The following is a 20,430-nucleotide window of genomic DNA, read 5'->3' as shown; positions in this document are numbered from 1 at the left end:
GTTGTGCCTGGGAAGAAGGGAGGGGTGGAGGGAAGGTGTTCTGAGATTTGGTTTTATTTCTCATTACCCTACTCTGGTTGATTTGTAATAAATCGAGCTAATTTTCCCCAAGCTGAGTCTGTTTTGCCCATGACAGTAATTGGCGAGTGATGTCTCCTGTCCTTATCTCGACCCACAAGCCCTTTGTTATATTTTCTCTCCCCTGTCCAGCTGAGGAGGGGGAGTGATAGAATGGCTTTGGTGGGCATCTAGTGTCCAGCCAGGTCAACCCACCACAGGGTGACATGCTCTAGCCACCCTAAAGATTTTTCAGCATTCACTTATCCTCTGCTATTAATTTTATGTGCATTTCTTTCATGGTTGTCCTACTCCAAAAATGGTTCAAGTCCTGCACATCACATACAGTCATGTCATGCATTCTTCAGTTATCCCCAAAGGTGTTCAATTTGCCTGAGATTTTCTTTTCTTCTATATATGTAGAAAGAGGTATGCTTCTGGTTCACAAAGTCTAGTCAGCCTCTCTGGATTCTCAATAATTGCATTCATGAGTTTCCCACTGAAGATGAGTGTTTTGCAGATACACATCTTTGCATGATACCCATTTGAAAACAATCAGCTTTCTAGCATGTAGATCACTTCTCTGTCTCACAGCCTGGAAAAATTAGAATATTGTTTTCCTCCTCTGTTTTTTTTTTCCAATTCTTCCCCATGTTTCTAGTTTCAAAGTCCATAGGCAACATATTTGCCACGCACAAGCCACAGGAGTTGGTTTCTTCTTCTGACAGTCTTAAATGCCTTAATTTAATTGTGTCAAGTGGTGCAGACACATGTAAGAGAGGACAAATTAAGTGCCAACAATAGGTTATTTTTACAACTACCCTACTTCAGGAGCTCAGCTGTCTCCACCTCTCTCTCACACTGAGACACACACACGTGCACACATGCACCCAGGAGGAGGAACCAAATGGATCGTCTTTGAGCCACTTCTGTATCTCAAACGGAGAGTGCAGCAGCTGCCTAAGATTGCACCAATGTACTACAACTGGAACAGGGTTTGCACTTTTACAACCTCAAACATCTCAATTTTCTGAAGCTAAGATCCATCTTTCCTGTCGTAAGCATTGTAATTTTAGAAGCCTGATAAGACAGCTTTGCATGTGATTTGCCTTGTGACTATCCTATATTGTAGCTTTTTTAACAAAAGAAAACAAAATGTACATTTTTGCAGTACTAAAACTAGACCCTGGGAAATGAAGACAACTGCTGATAAAAATTGACAGTATTCTCTGATAGAAAGGAAGTCTTATCACAACTTTCGGAGCTACACAGAAGCAGAAGTAGTAAGTTTGAACCACATGTTAGTAGTAACTTTGATATATAACTTTGAAGTTGGCCTTTCTTTGAGGTGGAGTTGCACAGAGGTGCTTTCCTGGCTGAATTTTTCTATAGGCATTTGGTAGCAGGGACAAGGAACTACATTTTTGATGAAAACTTTTCACATAGGCTTTTCAAACATCCTTGCCTGTTATCATTCATCTTACCTTTGATGTGATACTTGTAGGGGAAAGATCACGTAACTGAGGTCTGTATTTTGACCCTAAGCCAAATATCCTGACTTATTGCTAGTAAGTAACACATTAACAAATCAGTATCTAAAAGAATAAAAATATATTGCTATTCAGTGTAAATAGAAGGAACTATATCAGCTGCAATGATCCTCCACTGCAGCTGTTTCTTCTTTTTTTTGGTTGTGTGGAGAGAAATAGGGGAGAACTCCCCAAGGAACATCTTATATCTAGTGGCAGCGATTTGGCAGCGAGAGCCTGCTTTTATAAACCGCAGTGTTGTCCAGTGTGTGCCATAGGAATGCAGTCACTGGCAGAAGAATATCCTTATATTTCAAACCCTCTGGGAAATCCTGCAGGTAGCCGCAACTTAGGACCTGCCTAAGGCTGAGCCTTAATGAAACACCATTTGGAAGAGACATAGAAAACAAAGTTGCCTTATGGATTAAAAACTCATCAGGGATTTCAGGCAACGCAGATTTAAAAGCCTAGTGCAGGCAGAGAAGGGGTTTGCACCTGACCTTTCCAAATCCCAAAGAGTCTTCTGGCTATAGCGACACATTTGCCTTGCTTATTCTGAAATTCCTTCCCACCAAAACTGGTACGCATGCGTAGTAACAGGCTGTTCTTATTCACCATATATGAAAAGAGCATGACAGAAACCATTACAAAGAACATCAGAAGAGTGCATTCAAATTATGCATTTTAAAAAGAACAAATTTATAACCAGAACTCTAAAAATTCACTTATAAAGTTAAGTCATAAGCATTAAAGTCAGGAAGCTTTTAGCCATGAAGAACTGATTTTGTACGCATCCCTGTTCACCAAGTGTCTGTTAATAAAACAGCACCTAAAATATCAAAAGAGTAGTTCCAAAACTAAGATATTCCATCAGGAAATATTTCAGTGAGAGATGGGAGTTGGCTGCTGCCAATATGTTCTGATTTAGCCATAATTCCATAGGAGTGTTTATCTTCCTTTAACTTTAAGGTAAATTAAACTGATCACTGGTTTGCCGCTTATCAGCGGTACACAGAGAGGCTGAAGTAATGTTGGTTTAAGGCTCAGAACAGAGGACACCCCCCCCTGCTTCTTGCTGCTGGCTGGCAGCAGAAACGGCACCGAGACCTGCAGCTCTTGCACAACCCTGGAGTTTCTTGTTCGTCGTAGACAACTTAATTGGTATTTCCAGGGTGTCTCAGGACCAAGACCAAATAAATCATTAACATGGCAATCTCTTTTGATGATTGTTACTGCGGCATTCGCTTGCAGCGTGGCAGTGACAGCAGTGACAGCTCTGTGGTGTGCGACACAAGCGTTTGTGTTGGCGGAGGAGTCCCAGCTGGGTCGAGGTGCCTGGCAGTGAACGAGCCAAACGCAACCACTGACAGGCAGCCAGAAACAAAACTGCTGGCGACCGCCAACCACCGCTTCCAAACACCCCACTGCTGCTCCAGCACCCCTGATCGAGGCGATTCCGCCAGAACTTTTATCTTCTGCGTCTTCAACCGTGGTCACGCACCACACCGGATCGCATTTATGGTTATTTACTAATTACTCAGTCGTAAAACTCATGTCTTTCGAAACACGGCTCGACAGCAGAGCCCCCGGTTCCCTGGCAGGCTTTGCCGAGACTACTCTGTCCGTGCGTGTGTGTGTGTGTGTCCCCCCCACACACACACATCCCGTGGGCTCGGTGGGGACGGGCGAGTGCCCAGGACCCTCAGCCCCGCCGGCCCGGTCCGTGTGGTGAGCCGGTAGCGGGACCGGCCGCCCACGGAAGGCGGAAATCCCCGGCGGCAGGAGGCGTGGGGAGGGAAGGGGGAAAGGCCTAAACCGGACAGCCCTCGGCTCGGCACGGCACGGCGCGGGCAGCCTGCAAACTTTCGCCCCGCTGCGATGGAGACGCGTGGGTGAGTGGTGGCCCGGGGCAGGGGGGGCTGCCGCCCCTGCCGCCTGCGGCTGGGGCACGGGTGGGGGGCACAAGCCGGTGGTGGGCTGCTTGCTCAGGGGCAGAGACACACACACACACAACCCCCTTGGAAAAATCAGAGTTTCATCGCAATGCAGCGGGCAGGAAAAGTTCTGGCGGGGCTGGGCTTCTTCAGTGGCGACGGAGGCGAGGCGGTGCAGGGGGTCGTGGTAGTCGTCCCCCCTCCCCGACCCCCGGAGCGTGGGTTGTGGCGTGAAGGGCGGCAGCTCCCGGCTGCCCTTTTGCCTTCCCGGAGCGGGCAGCGCTCCCGGGAGCCGCGGGTTTGGCAAGGCACCCCTCAGGGGAGAGGCCGGGGGGCACCCGGGTGAGGGGGTCGGCCCACGCCGGGGGCGCACACCCACGCGGAGTTCGTGATCGAAACCCGGCGAGGAGCGCGGGCGATGGATCGGCGGGGTCTGGAGCCTTTTGGGCCGAAGGGGAATGGTGGGAGAAGGCAAGCGAGCCCACTGTGGGGGTTTTGTGGCCGGGATGAGCGTTGGTACCTTACGGTGGGTGTTAGAAAAGCTTCACAGATAACCCATTTAGGGAACCTGCTGATGCGAGGAGAGCCGTGTCGCTGTGAGGTTAGGGGGTAAAGCGAATCTTAGCGGCGGAGCAAAAGCCCCAAAGTTATTACAACGAGCGTCGGGACATCTTTTGTCTGGCTCCTTTGTGCCAGAACAGCAACATCCCATGACTCAGATAGCGCATGAAAAAGTTGAGATGCTGGTGGGAAGAATAATCTCACCCAACAAGAACGTATGAAAGAGGAAGTGCAACTTTCTCCCATTTTCGCATGACATTTTAAAAAACACATCGGAGGGGAAGGTGTGGGAAAGAATTGAAAAAGAAAAAAAATTAAAGATTTAAAATATTTTTTAAAAAGTAAACAAAGGAGAGAGACAACCTAAGAAACTAATGCAGCTACACCTGCACTTAGTGGAGCTCACTGCCAGTGTGGTGGACACAGGAGCTGAATGCACATATAGGGCAAAAGGGAGGTTTCTCTGCAGGAAAGAGTATTTCTCCCTTTTTCCAAAAGCAGCTTGGCATTAGAGATATTCCAGGGGAACATGGTGGGTTAACACTGTCCCCACGCTACCACAGCTGCAACGTCCTCCAAGTAAGAGGATGAGCATCTCTAGATCTGTCCAACCTTGACTGTGACATCGCTGATTAAAGTAAGAAATCAAGACCTGCTTTGTGTACACTAGGTAATCCGTTCTGGCTGACTATCTGAGTGTTGTTTTCAACAAATGCCTACCATGGGAAATTCCCTAAAGAGTCCCATAAAGATCAGTCAGTTGTTGTTCTCCATTTAATTCAAATTACTTGCTATATCCATAGTCTCTATCTTGGGCGGGGAACAATAAAAAAAAAAAAACCACAGGATTAACAACGATTAAGAACTACATTAAGGTGAGCTTGTCAAGACAGACCTCTACAAGCCTGGCATAAAAGCGATGGCTCCTGCACAGTATAAAAACACAACAGAAATACAACACAAGACCACATGCAAAAACCACCAAAAGACATTGCGAGAGATGGAATGAAGCAGAGCTGATTCCTTGGAGTGTTTAGCTACACATACTTGGGAGATTTGCTTTAGGGCTGATTGCGGACTTACTAAAATAAGCGTTAGAGCAGAAATGTTTCACACTGGGCATCCACTTAAACTTTTGCAGCCTTATCTATGAAACCATTTCAAAGGACAGAGAAAAGGAAAAGAAAGAGCTTTCTTCATATAAAAGTAATACAATTCAGACTGACTCTTTCCTAAACTTGCCCCATCTCATTCTCTGGAGATGGGACCTGAGGTGGAGGTAGATTTTTGTGTCAGGAATGCCCTCTGCTTTCTCCATAGGAAGCCAAATATATTTGGGAAGACTGTAATTATCTTGGGGTCAGGTGGGAATTAGAGACCCTCCTCCACAGCAGGAGACCCAAGTTGTGCCCAGGCAGCTGGCAGAGGTAAAGCTGGGCAGAAGCGATGCTGTGGCTGGGAGGTGAAGGATGAATCCTGATGCTTGGCTGGACAAAGAGGCAGGAGCTGTGGGGAAAGGGCAGAAAGCCGAGAAGAGAGAGGGGATGTTGTAAAGCTCAGCTGATAGGGAAGAGCGAGGTAAGAAACAGCTGCTGGGGGACTGAGCTTAGGTTAGGGCTTGGAGAGAGAAGCGTCAGGCAGGGCAGGGTTAATTTGGGGAGAAGGCAGCGAGCAGTCTGTGTGGGAGACCCTGGGTGGACGTGGGCTGCTGCGGGCAGCTGTCCCCATTGCCCCAGCCCTTGGCTCAGTGTTGGACCTGGCTGGGGGTTGAGAACAACTGGGGAAAGGAATCAGCTGCACCCAGGTAGTGTGGCCTCACAGTCTGCTTGCTTGTTTGCTTGCAAAAGTGAGCTGGGGAAACTGGGGCTGAGCAGCCCCCCTCTGCTCACTGGCTCAGCTTTGCAACCTTATTGCACTGGGGCAATACCAAGGTGGGCAACTGCAGCCGCACAGCTCTCATTCCAAAACCTTTCTAGCATCTTCCTTTCCTTTCTCTTTCCTTTCCCTTCCCTTCCCACAGTGGTCTGGAGGAAGGAAAGCACAATGTATAGCTAGATATGGTGGTGAAAGGCTATTTTAAAGTAACTCTTAGGAAGGTGCTGCACGTTTATCTTTCTTAAAGCCTTATGGGATGAGAGTCAAATCAGCTGCACTTCACAGATAGATATGTTAAACTGGGTTTTCCCATAGCATCCGGCAGGTGTAACACCCTTGGGAAACTCCTGCATGGATTTGCTCCTCCAGAGTAATGAAACACACCAAATTCTTTCCAGCAAAACCTTTGCACAGCTCCCTGCTATCAGCACATTTCCTGTTTACACATTTTTACTGAGTGCACAAACCGGTGGGCAGCGTGGTCAGCTGCTTGTCGTTCCTTAACCAGATAAAACTGTAACTCACTGAGTTCCAGTGGAACAGTGGGATGCAGGGCTCTGACCTGGATTTAGGCCTATGCAGCCACTCTCCTTCCCAGTGATCCAGATAGCCTCCAGGGCAGCCTATTTCTCCAGTAAGACTATATGGTTTGTTTTTCACAAGACAGACAGGCACACCACCAGCTTCATGCCTTCTGCTCCGATTCCACTATTAGTGCATTTTACTGCTATTCATGGCCTTGGCCGTCCGCCCACAAAGTTACATCGTTTGATCAGAGGCTTTGCAGCTGTCAAAAATGCAAATACTTAATGGGACATTACATAGTAGCGGTACCTAATTTACCTACTTCTGCTACTATACTGAAAGAATATTTATTGCTTATGTAAACAACAGAGACACTAAAGTCTATCATGTAACACTCTCGTTTGCTTTTTTGTTTTAGCTGTGGATTTCTGTTGCTGCTCCTTCATATCCTGAGAGCTGGTAAGTTCAGAACACTTCAGTTAAAAATGAAGCTGCCCTCCTTTGTGTTTGGCTAAATACACAGAGTATTTGTACTATGTACAATATAAACCACTGTGTATTTTCAGCAAGACACTTAAGAATTCCTCAGTGTGACATGCATCAGGGAAACAAAAATATCAGTTTCTCTCAGTTTCAGTACAGAGAACAGCGAAGGACCTTATGGATGCTCTTGCTTAGATTGCTCTGCTTGCTTTACAGGCACCCCTGCATATTTGTCTCTGCCAACAAAAGGCCTTAGAAGCAGGGTAATAAGGGCTGTTGATAAGCAGATCTGACATGCCTGGATAAAGTCCGTACTCATATTATGACTAGAATTATACATCACTGTGCCAAGTACCAAATAATAGTAAGTCTTTTATTACAGTTCCAAAAATACCTTTCAAAACAAAGGTAAGGTTAAAGGACATCACTTGGTGATACTTAAATGTTTTCAGAATTCTTTCTCCTGTGTTCTTACTTAATTACTGAGAAGGACCTCAACAAAGTTATCAAGGAAAGTTCCCGGCCCCAAAATCAGGAGAAACTGTACCAGGTTCAGTTTCAATAGATGTCGGCTGGCCTGTTCTTAAATAATGCCAGCGATGGAGGTGCCCCTGTCTTCCCAGGCAATGCTTTCCAGAGCATTGCTTTTCCCGCTACTGCAAGGGGTTTCCCAAAGTCTGAGCTGCAGCATCCTTGTTGCAGTTCAAGCCTGTTACTTTTTGTTTCACCCAGCAAAGGATAAGGGCCTGGAAAACATACTGCCTTCCTCTCTGCGAGTACTGCAGTCGCTTCATAGAATAATTTAGGTTGGAAAAGATCTTTAAGATCATAGAGTCCAGCCGTTAACCCAACACTGCCAAGTCCACCACTAAACCACGGCCCTAAGCACCACATCAACACATCTTTTAAATACCTCCAGGGATGGTGACTCCACCACTTCTCTGGGCAGCCCGTTCCAATGCTCGCCAACCCTCCCAGTAAAGGAATTTTTCCTAATATCCAATCTAAGCCTCCCCTGGCACAACTTGAGGCCATTTCCTCTCATCCTATCATTTGTTACCTGGGAAAAGAGACCAACACCCACCTCATTTTTTAAGTCAGGGAGCCCAGCTCAGACATGTAGATGGTCCATTGCACCAACAAAAGGACATACCCCCTTTACCTAAAACATTGCTGCCTCCCACCTCATCGTGCTCTGAGTCCACATTTCCAAACCTCCATCCTGTCATTTTTCCCTAATTCACCCACCTGCATAATCCCTTTCCCGAGTGTAATGTCTCCCATCCAACCCCATGCCTGCCCCCCCTTTACCCCCCGGTCCAAAGTTTACAATGTGCACGTGGCTTTGTTCAGCAACCAGTTGCACCAGAGAAGTTTTGGCTTCTGGGGTGGAGGAGAGGTGACACGTCCCTCTCAGCAGGGAGGCTGTGGTCAGAGCCACCCTGACCCTTTTGGACTTGTTGGCCTGCGCTTTCTGCATCGCTCGTCAGCCCGCTCACGCCTTCCCCTTGCTCACCAGGAGGAGAGACTGCCTTTCTCATGTCTGGAGACCAGGAAAAGTGTCCTGAAAGCCAGATACTGTGCTGGCCTACCTCAGGTGGCCATGAGAGGTTGTAAAACTCTAACGAATGTGTCACTGGAGGTATCTGGGCATGCTGGTCTGCCAGGTATATTTGTTGAGAGGGTGACACCAATGGTAGCAATAAAATGTGATTGCTATGACATGCCTGCTTTAAGAAACACTGTTTTTACTCCCCTTTTTAATTTCAGGGGTCTCAAAATAATGATAGCGCTCTTTTTCTTATCCATGTCTCCACTTCTTGTGATTTACCTGGTGTTATTTGGCATTTCTCCTAATTAAAAAAGTGATTATTAAAGCATTAGGACTTGAATATGTGTCTGCAGTCAGTCCCAGTCAGTGGGTAAAGTGAAACATGCAAGCATCCACACTTAGACTGGTTGGTCCTCAGAGAAAGAAAAAAGCAAAAGGCTTTATATTGTAGAAGGTCCCTTTGGAAAACGTACAGACAGACAGAGAGAGAACTAGCCACTGCTAAGTCAGGAGGTAGGAATGACTGTGAAGTGAGCACACACACCTGCCTGTTACAAATATTGATACTGGAGTCCACATGTAGTAGAATATCCTTGAAAAGAATGACATTTTTTCCACATAACCTGCCATTTTTTTCTCTCTCTCTTTTAATCTTCTAGTTATTGCACTGGAGGAGAAGATCATCTTCAGTAAACTTGGAGACAACGTTACACTGAATTGTATTTATCAAGAAAAAGATTTGCACTTAACAAATCTACGAGTATATTGGCAAATAGCTGATGATCAAGAAGAGTGTTCAGTTGTACATGCACTGATCTCTGGTCAAGATAATGAAAGTGAACAGTGTGTTCACTTTAGAAACAGAACTCAATTATTCTGGGATAAATTGGAAAATGGTGATTTTTCTCTGCTACTACTAAACGTCAGCCAGAGTGATGTACATACGTACAAATGTGTAGTACTGCAGAAAACTGAATATACCAAAGTGATTCACCAGGCAGAAGTGGTTCTCAGTTTAGCGGGTAAGAACTTTAATCACTTGCACATATTTGCCCAAATTCTCATTCCAGCTTTTCAAATTCATGCCATTGCAATATTATATTTAAGCATACCTTTAACTTTGAAACATACTTAAGCCCTTCACTGAAATGAAGTCTGCTTAATTTAAATGGTACAGACAGGGAGTTTGAAACTGGGAGAATACCCCCAACAGCTGTTTATCCAGTGTGGGGGTTTTTTCATCTTGGTTTTCATTAATATAAGGGCTCTTGCACACAATTGGGTGACAGCAGCTTAAGAAGTTGCTTTCTTCCTTTGGGTTTGGCTTCAGCTTTCTGCCCTTCCAGTAATTCTCGCAGCTCTCTGGCTGACATACCAAACCTGCAGGTGTTTCCCTTTCAAGTCATGAGGGTCATGTGAAACCCAGAACTTCTGCTTTAGAACCCATGGCAAAATTTTGTCTTTTCCATACATTTCAACATGTCAATGACTATTTCTTTTTCTCTTGCTCTTCAGCTAGTTATAGCCAACCAATACTTAGCGGACCAATAAGAAACAGTAACAGCACTGGAGAGGAGGTGACTTTCAGCTGCAGGTCTGGCAACGGATACCCAGAGCCCAACGTATATTGGATAAATAAAACAGACAACAGCCACCTACTTCCATCAGAGCTAACGATCACTCCCCACACCGATGGCACTTACAGCGTTTTTAGCACACTGAAGGTTAAAGCCACATCTAACATGCAGATAGAGTGCTCCATAGAAAACAGAATACTGCAGGAAAATCTATCAGCCAACTGTAAGTCCCTTCATACTACTTTGTGTTTTCTCGATAGCAGGAATATCAACCGGTGTGTCTCTGTCTGTAGATATGCATTAACAAGGGGCATGCGTTAATTCAGTAGTTCAAAAAAGTGCTGAGAAGAGCTCAGGTTTTGTTTCAAGCTAGTTGTACTTGGGCATAGATTTTATGTTTCCTTCTTCCACATTGAAGTGAACACCCCATCAAGTGTGTTATGACAACGGCACTGAAAAGCTCTTGCATCCGAGGCAGTCACTGAGCTTTACCCTTTGGTTCCTCGGGAACATGATGACTTGGGGAGTCAGGTTATTTTTCAGGGGGCACCATACAGCAGATTCACGATTCCTGAACCCCTACCCGACTGCTGTGCAGCACTCACCTTTGCTTTTTGCTCTGCCTGTTTTCAAAGTTCTGGTTTCTGTCTCCAAAACTCGATTTAATACAGTGCACTATTTAAAGTAGACCTGTAGCAAACGGGTAATATTAGCCCAATACAACAATACACACCTAATAGCACAAGTATAATATGCTATTTATTGCTGATGTGAGTGATCAATAGTAGAAACAAATATTTAGCTGCTCAACTCTTCACAAAAACAGAAAGCTATTTAAAAATAAAGCTATAAAAAAGAGTTATAGCTATGGTACTAATAGTAGATTTCATGATTTCCAAACGGCTGCATAGAGAAGCTATATGGAATGGGAGAGCTTATCTGGAGGTGGCTGTTCAGTCTCATTGCTGTTCCTGTTCCTGCCTCCCACCACGTTTCTCTCGCAGGTTTCTGCACCCTGGTGCAAGGAGGCTTGATTGATTGTGTAACTGTAGCTGGATACCCACAGCTAGTTTACCTGAACACACCAAGGAATCACATACTCTGGACTTAACAAGACTGATCCCACAGCCATAGCCAAACAATATAAACTATTTCCAGGAATAAAAATTGTGCTTACGAGCAATAGTTGCACAGTAGAGTGTTTATATGATAGCATACCCTTAATTCCCAAACTGAAGGAAAACTAAGTAACCTTGTCATTAGTTTCCTAATGGCATTCTGTCATATTGTATTCTGGGGGAAAAGACCTCCATCTTACTACTTTCTGTTGGTTTCTAAAAGCACTACCACACTTGAAATAGTAAGAGATGCGATTTGAAACCTTCAGTTTGCAGCAATTGGTGGAAATTCATCACTAACTTCAGGGAAACGGGTTTTCACCCACTTTTCTGAATACCATCACATTTACCTTATAGATTGTGTATAGATTTATTTTCAACTGAGTCTAAGTACAATCTCAAACATAGAGTCTCCCAAGGCTAGCAGGAGAGAAGAACAAAAAGGAAGAAAGAGTGATGCGTGCAGTATGATGACAGAGAGGAATAAACTAGCATTGTATTGTTAACAGTGTAAGCTAGAGACGTCCCTTGCTCAGAAGGAATACCACCAGAATCACAGCAATATGAACAGCACAAATATCTAGTCCTTCAGAATTCTTGTGTGTGTGTAAAATGGGGTCAAATATTTGCCTGGTATGAAATGTGAAACTTTACATGTGATTACATCCTTTTTCTATTTCATTCTAGACACACAGCAGAAGCAAAGCAATGGTTCTAGCACAGAAAGTCACAAAAATCTGGAAAAAAATGGACGAGGTGCTCAAGCAGCTGGCATCATTTCCATTGTCATTCTGATGGGTCTTCTAGCTGTTTTAACCTGCTGGCTGTGGAGACGGAGGTCCTCTAAACTAGCATCCTACACAGGTAATGAGGCCATTCATTTGCATGACCAATTCTGAAGAATTCTTTTTCGTTTGCCAAAATATTTAACATCATTCAGCATGTTGCTAGAAGGTACGAGTAAGCTGCCTGCCAGAACAGCAGGAAATCATGCTGTTATGAAAAACCTGGGATGCCCTGGGGAAGACATGTAGTGCCTCAGGACACGTTATTCTTTATGGTTATCTGCTATTGTATCTGAGCCTCACAGGAGTTAACTGCTGGATGTGAGAGTAAATCAGACTTTGTGCCTGTTCAGGCCATAATTTCTCAGCTGCGATCCCTGCGGGCTGTTTCTGGACAGATGGAGGGGATGCTCCTCCGTGGAACAGGACTGGGGTCAGTAGCTCACTCTATTTAGCACAATTCAAAGCAGAAATCGGACGATAAATCAATCCCGAGAGCCTTAGAGTCACTGGCTGGACAATTAAGGGCTGAAGATACTAGTGGGATCAAGCAGCTTTCTACAAGTTTGAAATAAAGCATGTCTTGCTGTCACTCCACATTATACATGTGTACCCTGGTACTGCTGCATCTGCCCACATGCAGGACTCTTCAATGCTTGGCATCACAGAACAAAAAGTAGCTCAAAAAGATGTCTTGTGAACCAGACTAAGTCTGCTGATCTATCTGAGTACTTATTGTAAGCCACTTTGCAGGTATACAAGAGCTAACATCTAAGAAAAGGGAGCAGAGGCAACCGCACGTTTCATGAACAAGGACAAACCACATTTGCAATCCATGCCCTCTTCCTCATGGCTAGCAAGTCCAGGTGCTTCAGAAAAGAGCAGGAGAAAGCAGGGTAGTGGTCTTGCCCAGCATCTGCAGCAGCTGTGCTAGGAGCCACATCCTTCCTTCAGAAACAACCCAAGAGTGGTGCAAGACTGTCCCAAAACATGGAGCAGGGCTGGTGCTTCAAGACCAAAACCTATCCTTGCTGAAACAGTGCTCTAGGTTGTAAGCAAATGGAGTATGGACTGCATTTTTCTGTCCAAAGAGCATTTAGCATATTGAACCCTCAACTTTGGTGGATGTTGTTTAATATTAATCCCATTTGGCTAAAGACTATAGTTATCTGTCCTACATGCTTAAAACAGTGCGTTTGTTTTAACAGATGTCCCGCCAAATGAAGACAAAGGAGGACTCGACTGTAAGTATTAAAAATATATTGCTGTATTGGTCTCAAGTGTGACTTAACTTCATAGCTTCAGTACTCAAGTTCAGCATAAAGCCTTTAGATTAGAATTGCTAGATGTTACAAACTCAAGCATGTAAAGCGGTAGCCCTACTTCTGTCAGCCCTTTCCTTGAGCCCTGTAAGCATTGCCAAAGGCAGCCCGAGAGTCTCGGTTCCCAGAAGTTCCTCCAACAGTTCAGGCCAAAGGACATGACAAATCAACAGGGGACACAGAGCGTACAAGCTGAAGCCACCCTCCCCTCCTCTTGCCATCAAGACAGAGCCAAACTTGGAAAAATCTATTTTAAATGCTGATTTTCAAGTCTGGACAACACTGGCCATTTATCACTTCATATCACGTCAGCATCTATCACCAAATGCTTGTTCCCTGCCTTTTCAGGCACTACCTCCTAGAAGGTCTTTAGCTGGGATGCAGGAACATCATTTGCTTCATGTCTGTGAACCTGAGCCTGTATACACCCAATTTAAAAAAAATACTAAGCGCTCTTTTTTCCTAGAAAAAAAAATATGCAGTTCAGACCTCCAACATGTTATTTTTTATAAGCAAGAATGCAACATTGCAGGCCAGCTGGTTTACAAATTCATTTATCATTTATGGTGGGGGAAAAATAAAAACAGGGCAAAAAAATCCAAGATGCATTTGGAAGGTCAAACTCAGCACCTGGGACTTGTGAGAGTACAGAGAGGGTGAAATATCTGCCTATTTTATACCTTATTTGGTAGTTTCTACTGAAACAAATGACTGTTGCCTGGGTGTCTCTGCAGAACAGGCAGAAAATACTGTGGTTTCACCAAAATTGTAATAATTAAAGCATAGTTTGCCATAGCAGATGCTGTGAATGTACCCAATTCATAATATCAAGCAGAAGCAAAACAACCCTTAAATTAAAAGAAAAAAAATTTATGGAACTTCTTTGGTGGTCATGCAAACTGGGTTAATGGTCAGTTATTTTCCAGACCCATCACGCAATCCCAGCCTGATACACAGCATTTGTGTTTGCTAAACATGAAACTGTTTCCTGTAGAACATAATGTAGAAAGGAGAATGGATTTTCTCCTTAAGATAAAGAAACGTTTTCTCCTTCCGTTGCTGTGAGCCGCATTGGCAAAACACAAGCAGTTTGTTTAAGGTCAACTTTTTCTTCTCTGGACTTACTTATACCAGGTCCTATTTGATTAGATTGCTGGACTTAGCTCATAAGTAGAAAAACCTCTATGACATAAACAGGAGTAAATATTTATCTTATATTGAAGGCTGCTGTAGCATGATGTGTTCATTAACAAAACAGAGACACTTGCCTTCCAGACCCTATCTTTGCCTTGGGACGTTTCTGCACCATTTGTGGAAGAGGAGGTGGGACAGCGGCTTTGGCGGTTCACTGCTATCAGAAAGTGTCCCACCTCCGAGGGCTGTTCTCTGCCAACACAGCCATGTAAGGCAGTACCTTTTGGGCACCCCAATTTGAGGGCAACTTGGACCAATAGCGGAGAAATGAGAATGATCGAGGGAATGTGATCTCTGATGAAAGTTTGGTTATGCTTGTTTAGGCTAGAGAAGGCAAGGCTGATTAAGGACACAATAACAACCCTCTTCAGAGAGTCCTTAAAGAGGATGGGACAAGTCACTTATTGTCCCAACCCAGCAGACACAACACTTAAGGCACAACAGACTTAAACATAATTTAAGCTAGATGTTAGGAAAAAATGCCTTTCTAAGGGTAATGGTAGTTGAGCGCTGAGGCAGAGAGTTTGTGCAGGCTGTCAAGTCTCCATCAGTCCGGGTTTGTTGCTGTTTGTTTTTTCTTAACAAAAGAGGAAACTAGTAGCTGTCAGAAATTATTTAGAAATTGCTGGCACTACCTTGGGGCAAAAGATAGGCTCTTGGAGAAATTCTAACCTAATTCAATCATCATTTGATATTTTCAAGCAAGTTGTGTGTGGTAGGTGGGGAGTAAGGCACTGCAGAGTGCCTGGAATAGAAATCACCCACAGGGACACTCTGCCATGGCATTTTGCTGTTCAGCACTAATGTAAATACATTTCTGCTTCTAGCAGTTTGCACTTTATGAAGAAGGTCAGATCCCGAATACTGCAAACCAAAGAGAGCCTACTGAGACTAGCTTTGCTGTTACAAAGAAAACAGTTTTGGAAACTGTGAGGAAGGCAGGTTACAAAGGAGAGTACCTTCATCCTGGTGGGGTTAGTCTCTCCAGACACTCATTACAGTCAGTGGGGCAGGATGCTCCAGTGAGGAGAAAGTCAGAGCTGGAGCAATTCTGAATTGCTCTCTGGAGGGATCCCTTCACTACCTGTAGAAGAGCCTCAGGAAGCTGGTTTCCCTTGACCACAGACAGGCTTTGTGCATCTCGTTCTCTGAAATAGTTTAAAACGAATCAAAGGTGACACTGACATCCCTTCACAAGAGAGGGGGGTGTTAGCAGGAGAGCGCTTTTTGCATTTGCCCAAAGAGAGGCACTTTCAGTCTGTGGCACGAGGGCAGAGGGCCCCCGGTGTCTCAGGTACCCAGGCAAAGCTTCACCCTGGCTGATTCTCTCTCAGCGGTATAAATACATTTTTTCCATAGCTTTGCAGCTTGTTCCACTGGCTATGTAAGAAAAACAACTCTAGGACATGATTATTTCTGGGGGACTTTTTTTTCTATTTTTTTTCTAAAAAGAGGTTTTTGTTTTGCAGCACCTGTCTAAATGGAAAGTCTGCCAGCAATTTGGGCAGCTGGAGATGCATCAGGAGAAGCATCACCCCCTATCTCAGAGGCAGCATTTCTTGTAATACAAGTGACAGATTTCTGCAGAGCGTGCCAAGAGAGATGGTGAAAAAACCTTCTCCAACACAAGAGAGGATTTCTATTCCAGCCACTGGCTGTGTCCACACAACAGTTGTGTCACCACACCAACTAACCACTTTGGATAGTCCTCTGTGACAGCCTGTCAGCATGTTGAGCTCCTGCACTGGGGAAAACAGTAAGCCTGGGACTTAGCCATTCCATGCCAGACCAGTGAAAGCTGGCAAGTGCCCCATCTCTCATCATCACCTTTGAGGACTATCTTAGTAGCAGAAGCAACTGTGTTTCAGGAGCATGGGAGGTTCTTGCTGTGTCTCTTTACCCTGATGATGACTACTGAATGTGAAGAAAGGCAGCTAAAAAAAAAAAAAACCACAAAACTGAAGGACTCACTGCAAAGTGAGATTTGTGACCTTTTCCACCTTTCTCTCTCTACAGTACCTCCTTTCATTGTCTGGCTTCACCAGCTGCATATTACTGTGTACAGAACTAGGTAGAACATTTTGACCCAGTCCTCCAAAAATGGGAGTTGCTCTAACAGGGTTAAGCACTGAATATGTTAACATAAGGAAATGTGCATTCTTTAGATGTACTTGATATCAACATTTTGTTTTTTACCGAATATTCCACCGAAAAGGGGAGTTCCACTTTTGACAGAAGCTGGTGCATACTGTGTGAAAAAACAGGCTGTGGAAATCTGACTGATTAAAAATAGCACTCTCTGCTATGTTAAGGTCAGGTTACCCGGACTTACCCTTTTCAGGATGGAACAAAAGCTGTGGTCAAGCTCTGCTCAAGTCAGCTGGTCTTTATTTAAGCACCTTGTGGCTTCCAGAGAGGATTTTAAACTGAATTTTTTAAACTGAACCTCTCTATGTCCCATCCCATCCCTCCACCCAAACAAAACAAAACAAAACCAAAAAACAACAAACCAGAGTGCAGACTGTATCGCTGTGTTGTCCATGAATGTCCAGAAAGCCAAGAACTGCAGTTTCCTTGTGCCTTGCTGTTTCAGCCCCAAGTCAGCTGAGAGAAACTGGTTGAAAATAGCAAAGCAGTAAACTTTGATGGTATGAGGTTTTGAAGGAGGAGGAATCTATACTAGCACTCTTGCCTAGATGGGGCAGTTTCCCCATCTTGTCACAGGGGGATGGAGATGATGATCTTAAACTGAGCCCTGGAAACACTTGGCTTTGCCTGCACCAGTTGCTAGATTAAAATTTGATCATTTTTGTGAATAAGTCACAGCCTTGTTTGTCCTAGCTCTGTGCGTGGGAGGCACTCCAGTGTCAACTGTGAGACAGGACTTTGCTTTTTCATATCAAGATCAGCTTTCAAATCCCAGCTAAGTGAAAATAAATTTTGTTGTCCTCTTCTCCCATGATGTGGAATCCAGAACCATTTGGATGAAAGATAACCAGTAGTTATCTTTTGTTGAAGCAGTACCCTCAAGGAGGCTCCGAGTTGGGTAGCTGTGCACCACCACTGTGCCAGGATCTTGTGGGAGGGCGGCACAGGCTCGCCCCCCACGGCATTTAAGAGAAGAGGCAGTTTAGTTCTCACCTGATGTGATCTAGGTTTACTCACCAATTTGAATAGGATAGGGAAATTGTTTTTTAAAAAAAAAAAAAAAGTCAAGCTGCAACTAAATAATTAAGCTCCTGTCTCCTGTTTAGATTGTAACTGTGTACAACTGTGGTTTTTTAAAGACATTTTATCTACTAATGTCAAAAAAGTATATTGCATATTTGCTAGTGTTCAATGTCTGTGAAAAATACTGGTTTATTTATTAATTTCACTTTTATCCTCTGCTGCCTTCCAATCTATGACTGTAACATACCTGTCAGGTAGGGTGTTTAGCTCACAATATTTGTCCGATAAGATTACTGAGGTGCCATGAGTTACTTTAACTGTCAGCCTTTCCTTGTCTTCTCTCATGTCCATTAATCTAGGCATTAGATATTTTCTAAGTCCACATCTAGTCTTCAGTGAACCCTAAAAGGCAATTTGCTTGAAAAAACATGCAAGCTTGCAGGCACCTACAAATGCGAACAACGTCTGTGCAGATGTGAAGGGTAACCATTTCCTAGTGGTTCTGTAAGAAGACCTGCAGACGTTTCCTCTCCGTCACATGAAGTTTTTTTGCGCAGCCTCTTTGGTGCTGCTGTAACTGACAGAAGCCTTTTCTAAAAACAGTATTCCACCTCTATATTCTGCAACTGCAAGAAGCTGTAATGGTTTAGAGATGCAAGAAGTGACCTAGCAGTCGCTCTGCCATATGTTGTTAAGCTAATTTAGACTGGTTGGATTTTCTTACTTCTGGGCTGCTTCACGGTACGTAGCGAATACATCTAAATGCAACAGCCTGCTCTCGCAAACTCCATGCTTTCAGTTGGTTTAGGTTTCCAGCTATTTTTGGAGGCAAGTAAATCCTAGACAACAGTTTGTGACCTTTCAAAGGACTTGGGAATTTTGTAATAACAGAGGTTTTGTCATTATGTACCATGTTTATATTTTAAATAAAATCCGTTCATTCTTCTGGGTGTTTGACTAAATCTATCAGCACACAAAGACAAATCACTCCAAAACATTGCCCCCAACTAAAGCGGCAGTTTTACTTTCAGCCGTATCCCTCAGGGCATACAAGAACTCCTTTCCAAGAGACCGATGCAACACAGAGACTTGACAATCTTTGCTCTATTTTGGCTCACACAGCAAAATACCTTGAACAAACTCGGTGAAAGCCATGTGGTAGCCTGAAGGCAGCACTAAGCCTAGGCTGATACATCCTTCTGTCACCCAGTTTAACAACCCTGAGCAGGGCAAAGGTACAACACACCCTCCCACTTCCAGAATGGAAACCGGCTCATTGCACTGTCACAGGTCCATGTTGCGCTTGGGCACCGGCATCCCTCTGTTTCCCTTCATTAAAGATAGCAGGTCACATGAACTACACGTCCCAGGCAACTTTAAACACATGCACAGGAAAGCACCACTTGCTGCAGCTTTGTGGGAAGACTCTAAGAAATGGACTCGCTTTCACAGAAAAGCGAAAGGCTTTCGTTGTGGCATGGCTGGTAAACCACAGATGGAAAACCCTGAGAGAACATGTGTTGCTACTTAGTGGTCTGAATCCATCCATCCTGTAGTCAAGTTCATCATTTAAATCTTTTCACCTGTGAGAGCTGAAATACCTCTTTTGCTCAAACACACACTCCTTTTCCACTTCAATAACCCTAACTCCAAACACTTTTCTCAGTAGCCCCTTGTGCTATGTCAAAAAAAACTTTAGTAGTTGCTTTTCCAAATTGCAAAGTGAATCCTTTTCATATTTGTAGCAAATATGCACAAAAGATCACATTACCCTATGAGGGTAATCTCTATGACCTCTCTCTTTCCCAGGGCAAGAGAAACTGCCCTGAAGAATAATTGAGTACAGGCCAACTCCATAGGGAGAGGACGCCCCACCCCCTATAGAAATTAACTAGGCTCTTGGGACTTTCCCTCTCAATGTGTGATGTGGCATTAGGACCTTCACAACATTCATTGGATGATACAGGATGAAATCATTGTAAACTGGTCCCCAACTCAGGATTATAAAAGGCACCCCACGTGTTCCTTGAGGTGATCTCCTCTGCATCTGGCAGCCCAGGGAATTACAGGCCACAGACCAGCAGCCTCTGCCTCATCCATCTTTCAAGACACACTTACATGACAACACGTCAACTTGTACAATTACCTTCCAACACAAGAAAAACGCTTCCAACGCTTCATGTCTTATCAGCACCACTAATAAGCATAAGCAGCGTATCCAAACCAATGCCCCATGCTGCAAAACGCGAGTCCTTGAGACCTACTCATGACCTTACCATTAATCACAAACTCAAGTACTTTGTCAGGAAAGAACCTGTCTCCCATTTTAGTCTGGCACAGAAAATTGCTGTATAGAGATAGATGCTCTTATATGAGAGACTTAGGCTGGCCTTCCAACTTGCCCAAAATACATCCCAACAGTTTAGTAATAAAACACTGATTTGTTTCCCTGTGATTCCAAGAAGTGCTGCTTAGGGCCATTTTATAATTGGAAAACTTGGACGCTTATGCTAATTAGCATAAGTAGTGTAACACACAAAGCTGTAGCTGACTTGGTTCTTGAACTCACATCTCCAGCATGCAGAGATGACCTTCTCTCCTTGCTGGACTGGAAAGTCTACTTCTTTGCAGCATTCATCCCTGTACACATCATAAGTCAACAGAAGCCTTTTACTATTTTTGAATAGGACTGCTATTATAAACTGGTAGGACTGCTAGTATAAACTGCTAGACTGTGCTTTCATATC

At 44.2% G+C, this 20,430-nt stretch overlaps 1 protein-coding gene across 1 annotated transcript; it reads left to right on the top strand.

The window, feature by feature from the left end:
* Positions 1 to 3,417: 3,417 nt before the first annotated feature.
* Positions 3,418 to 18,610, top strand: ICOSLG (inducible T cell costimulator ligand). The gene is made up of 7 exons (XM_049835231.1): positions 3,418 to 3,478; positions 6,900 to 6,940; positions 9,176 to 9,538; positions 10,032 to 10,316; positions 11,899 to 12,075; positions 13,205 to 13,240; positions 15,982 to 18,610. The coding sequence occupies exons 1-7, from the start codon at positions 3,465 to 3,467 to the stop codon at positions 15,990 to 15,992; spliced, it is 927 nt and encodes a 308-aa protein (XP_049691188.1). The 5' UTR covers positions 3,418 to 3,464; the 3' UTR covers positions 15,993 to 18,610.
* Positions 18,611 to 20,430: the final 1,820 nt, after the last annotated feature.

The sequence above is a fragment of the Accipiter gentilis genome, chromosome 32 (assembly GCF_929443795.1).
Source record: "Accipiter gentilis chromosome 32, bAccGen1.1, whole genome shotgun sequence".
NCBI lineage: Eukaryota > Metazoa > Chordata > Aves > Accipitriformes > Accipitridae > Astur > Astur gentilis.
This window is presented reverse-complemented; position numbering and strand designations above follow the sequence as displayed.

Excerpts from the sequence above, each read along its gene's own strand:
- ICOSLG (XM_049835231.1), top strand. Across the intron at positions 6,941-9,175 it reads CCTTCATATCCTGAGAGCTG|TTATTGCACTGGAGGAGAAG; the intron begins GTAAGTTCAGAA and ends TTAATCTTCTAG. Across the intron at positions 9,539-10,031 it reads AGTGGTTCTCAGTTTAGCGG|CTAGTTATAGCCAACCAATA; the intron begins GTAAGAACTTTA and ends CTTGCTCTTCAG.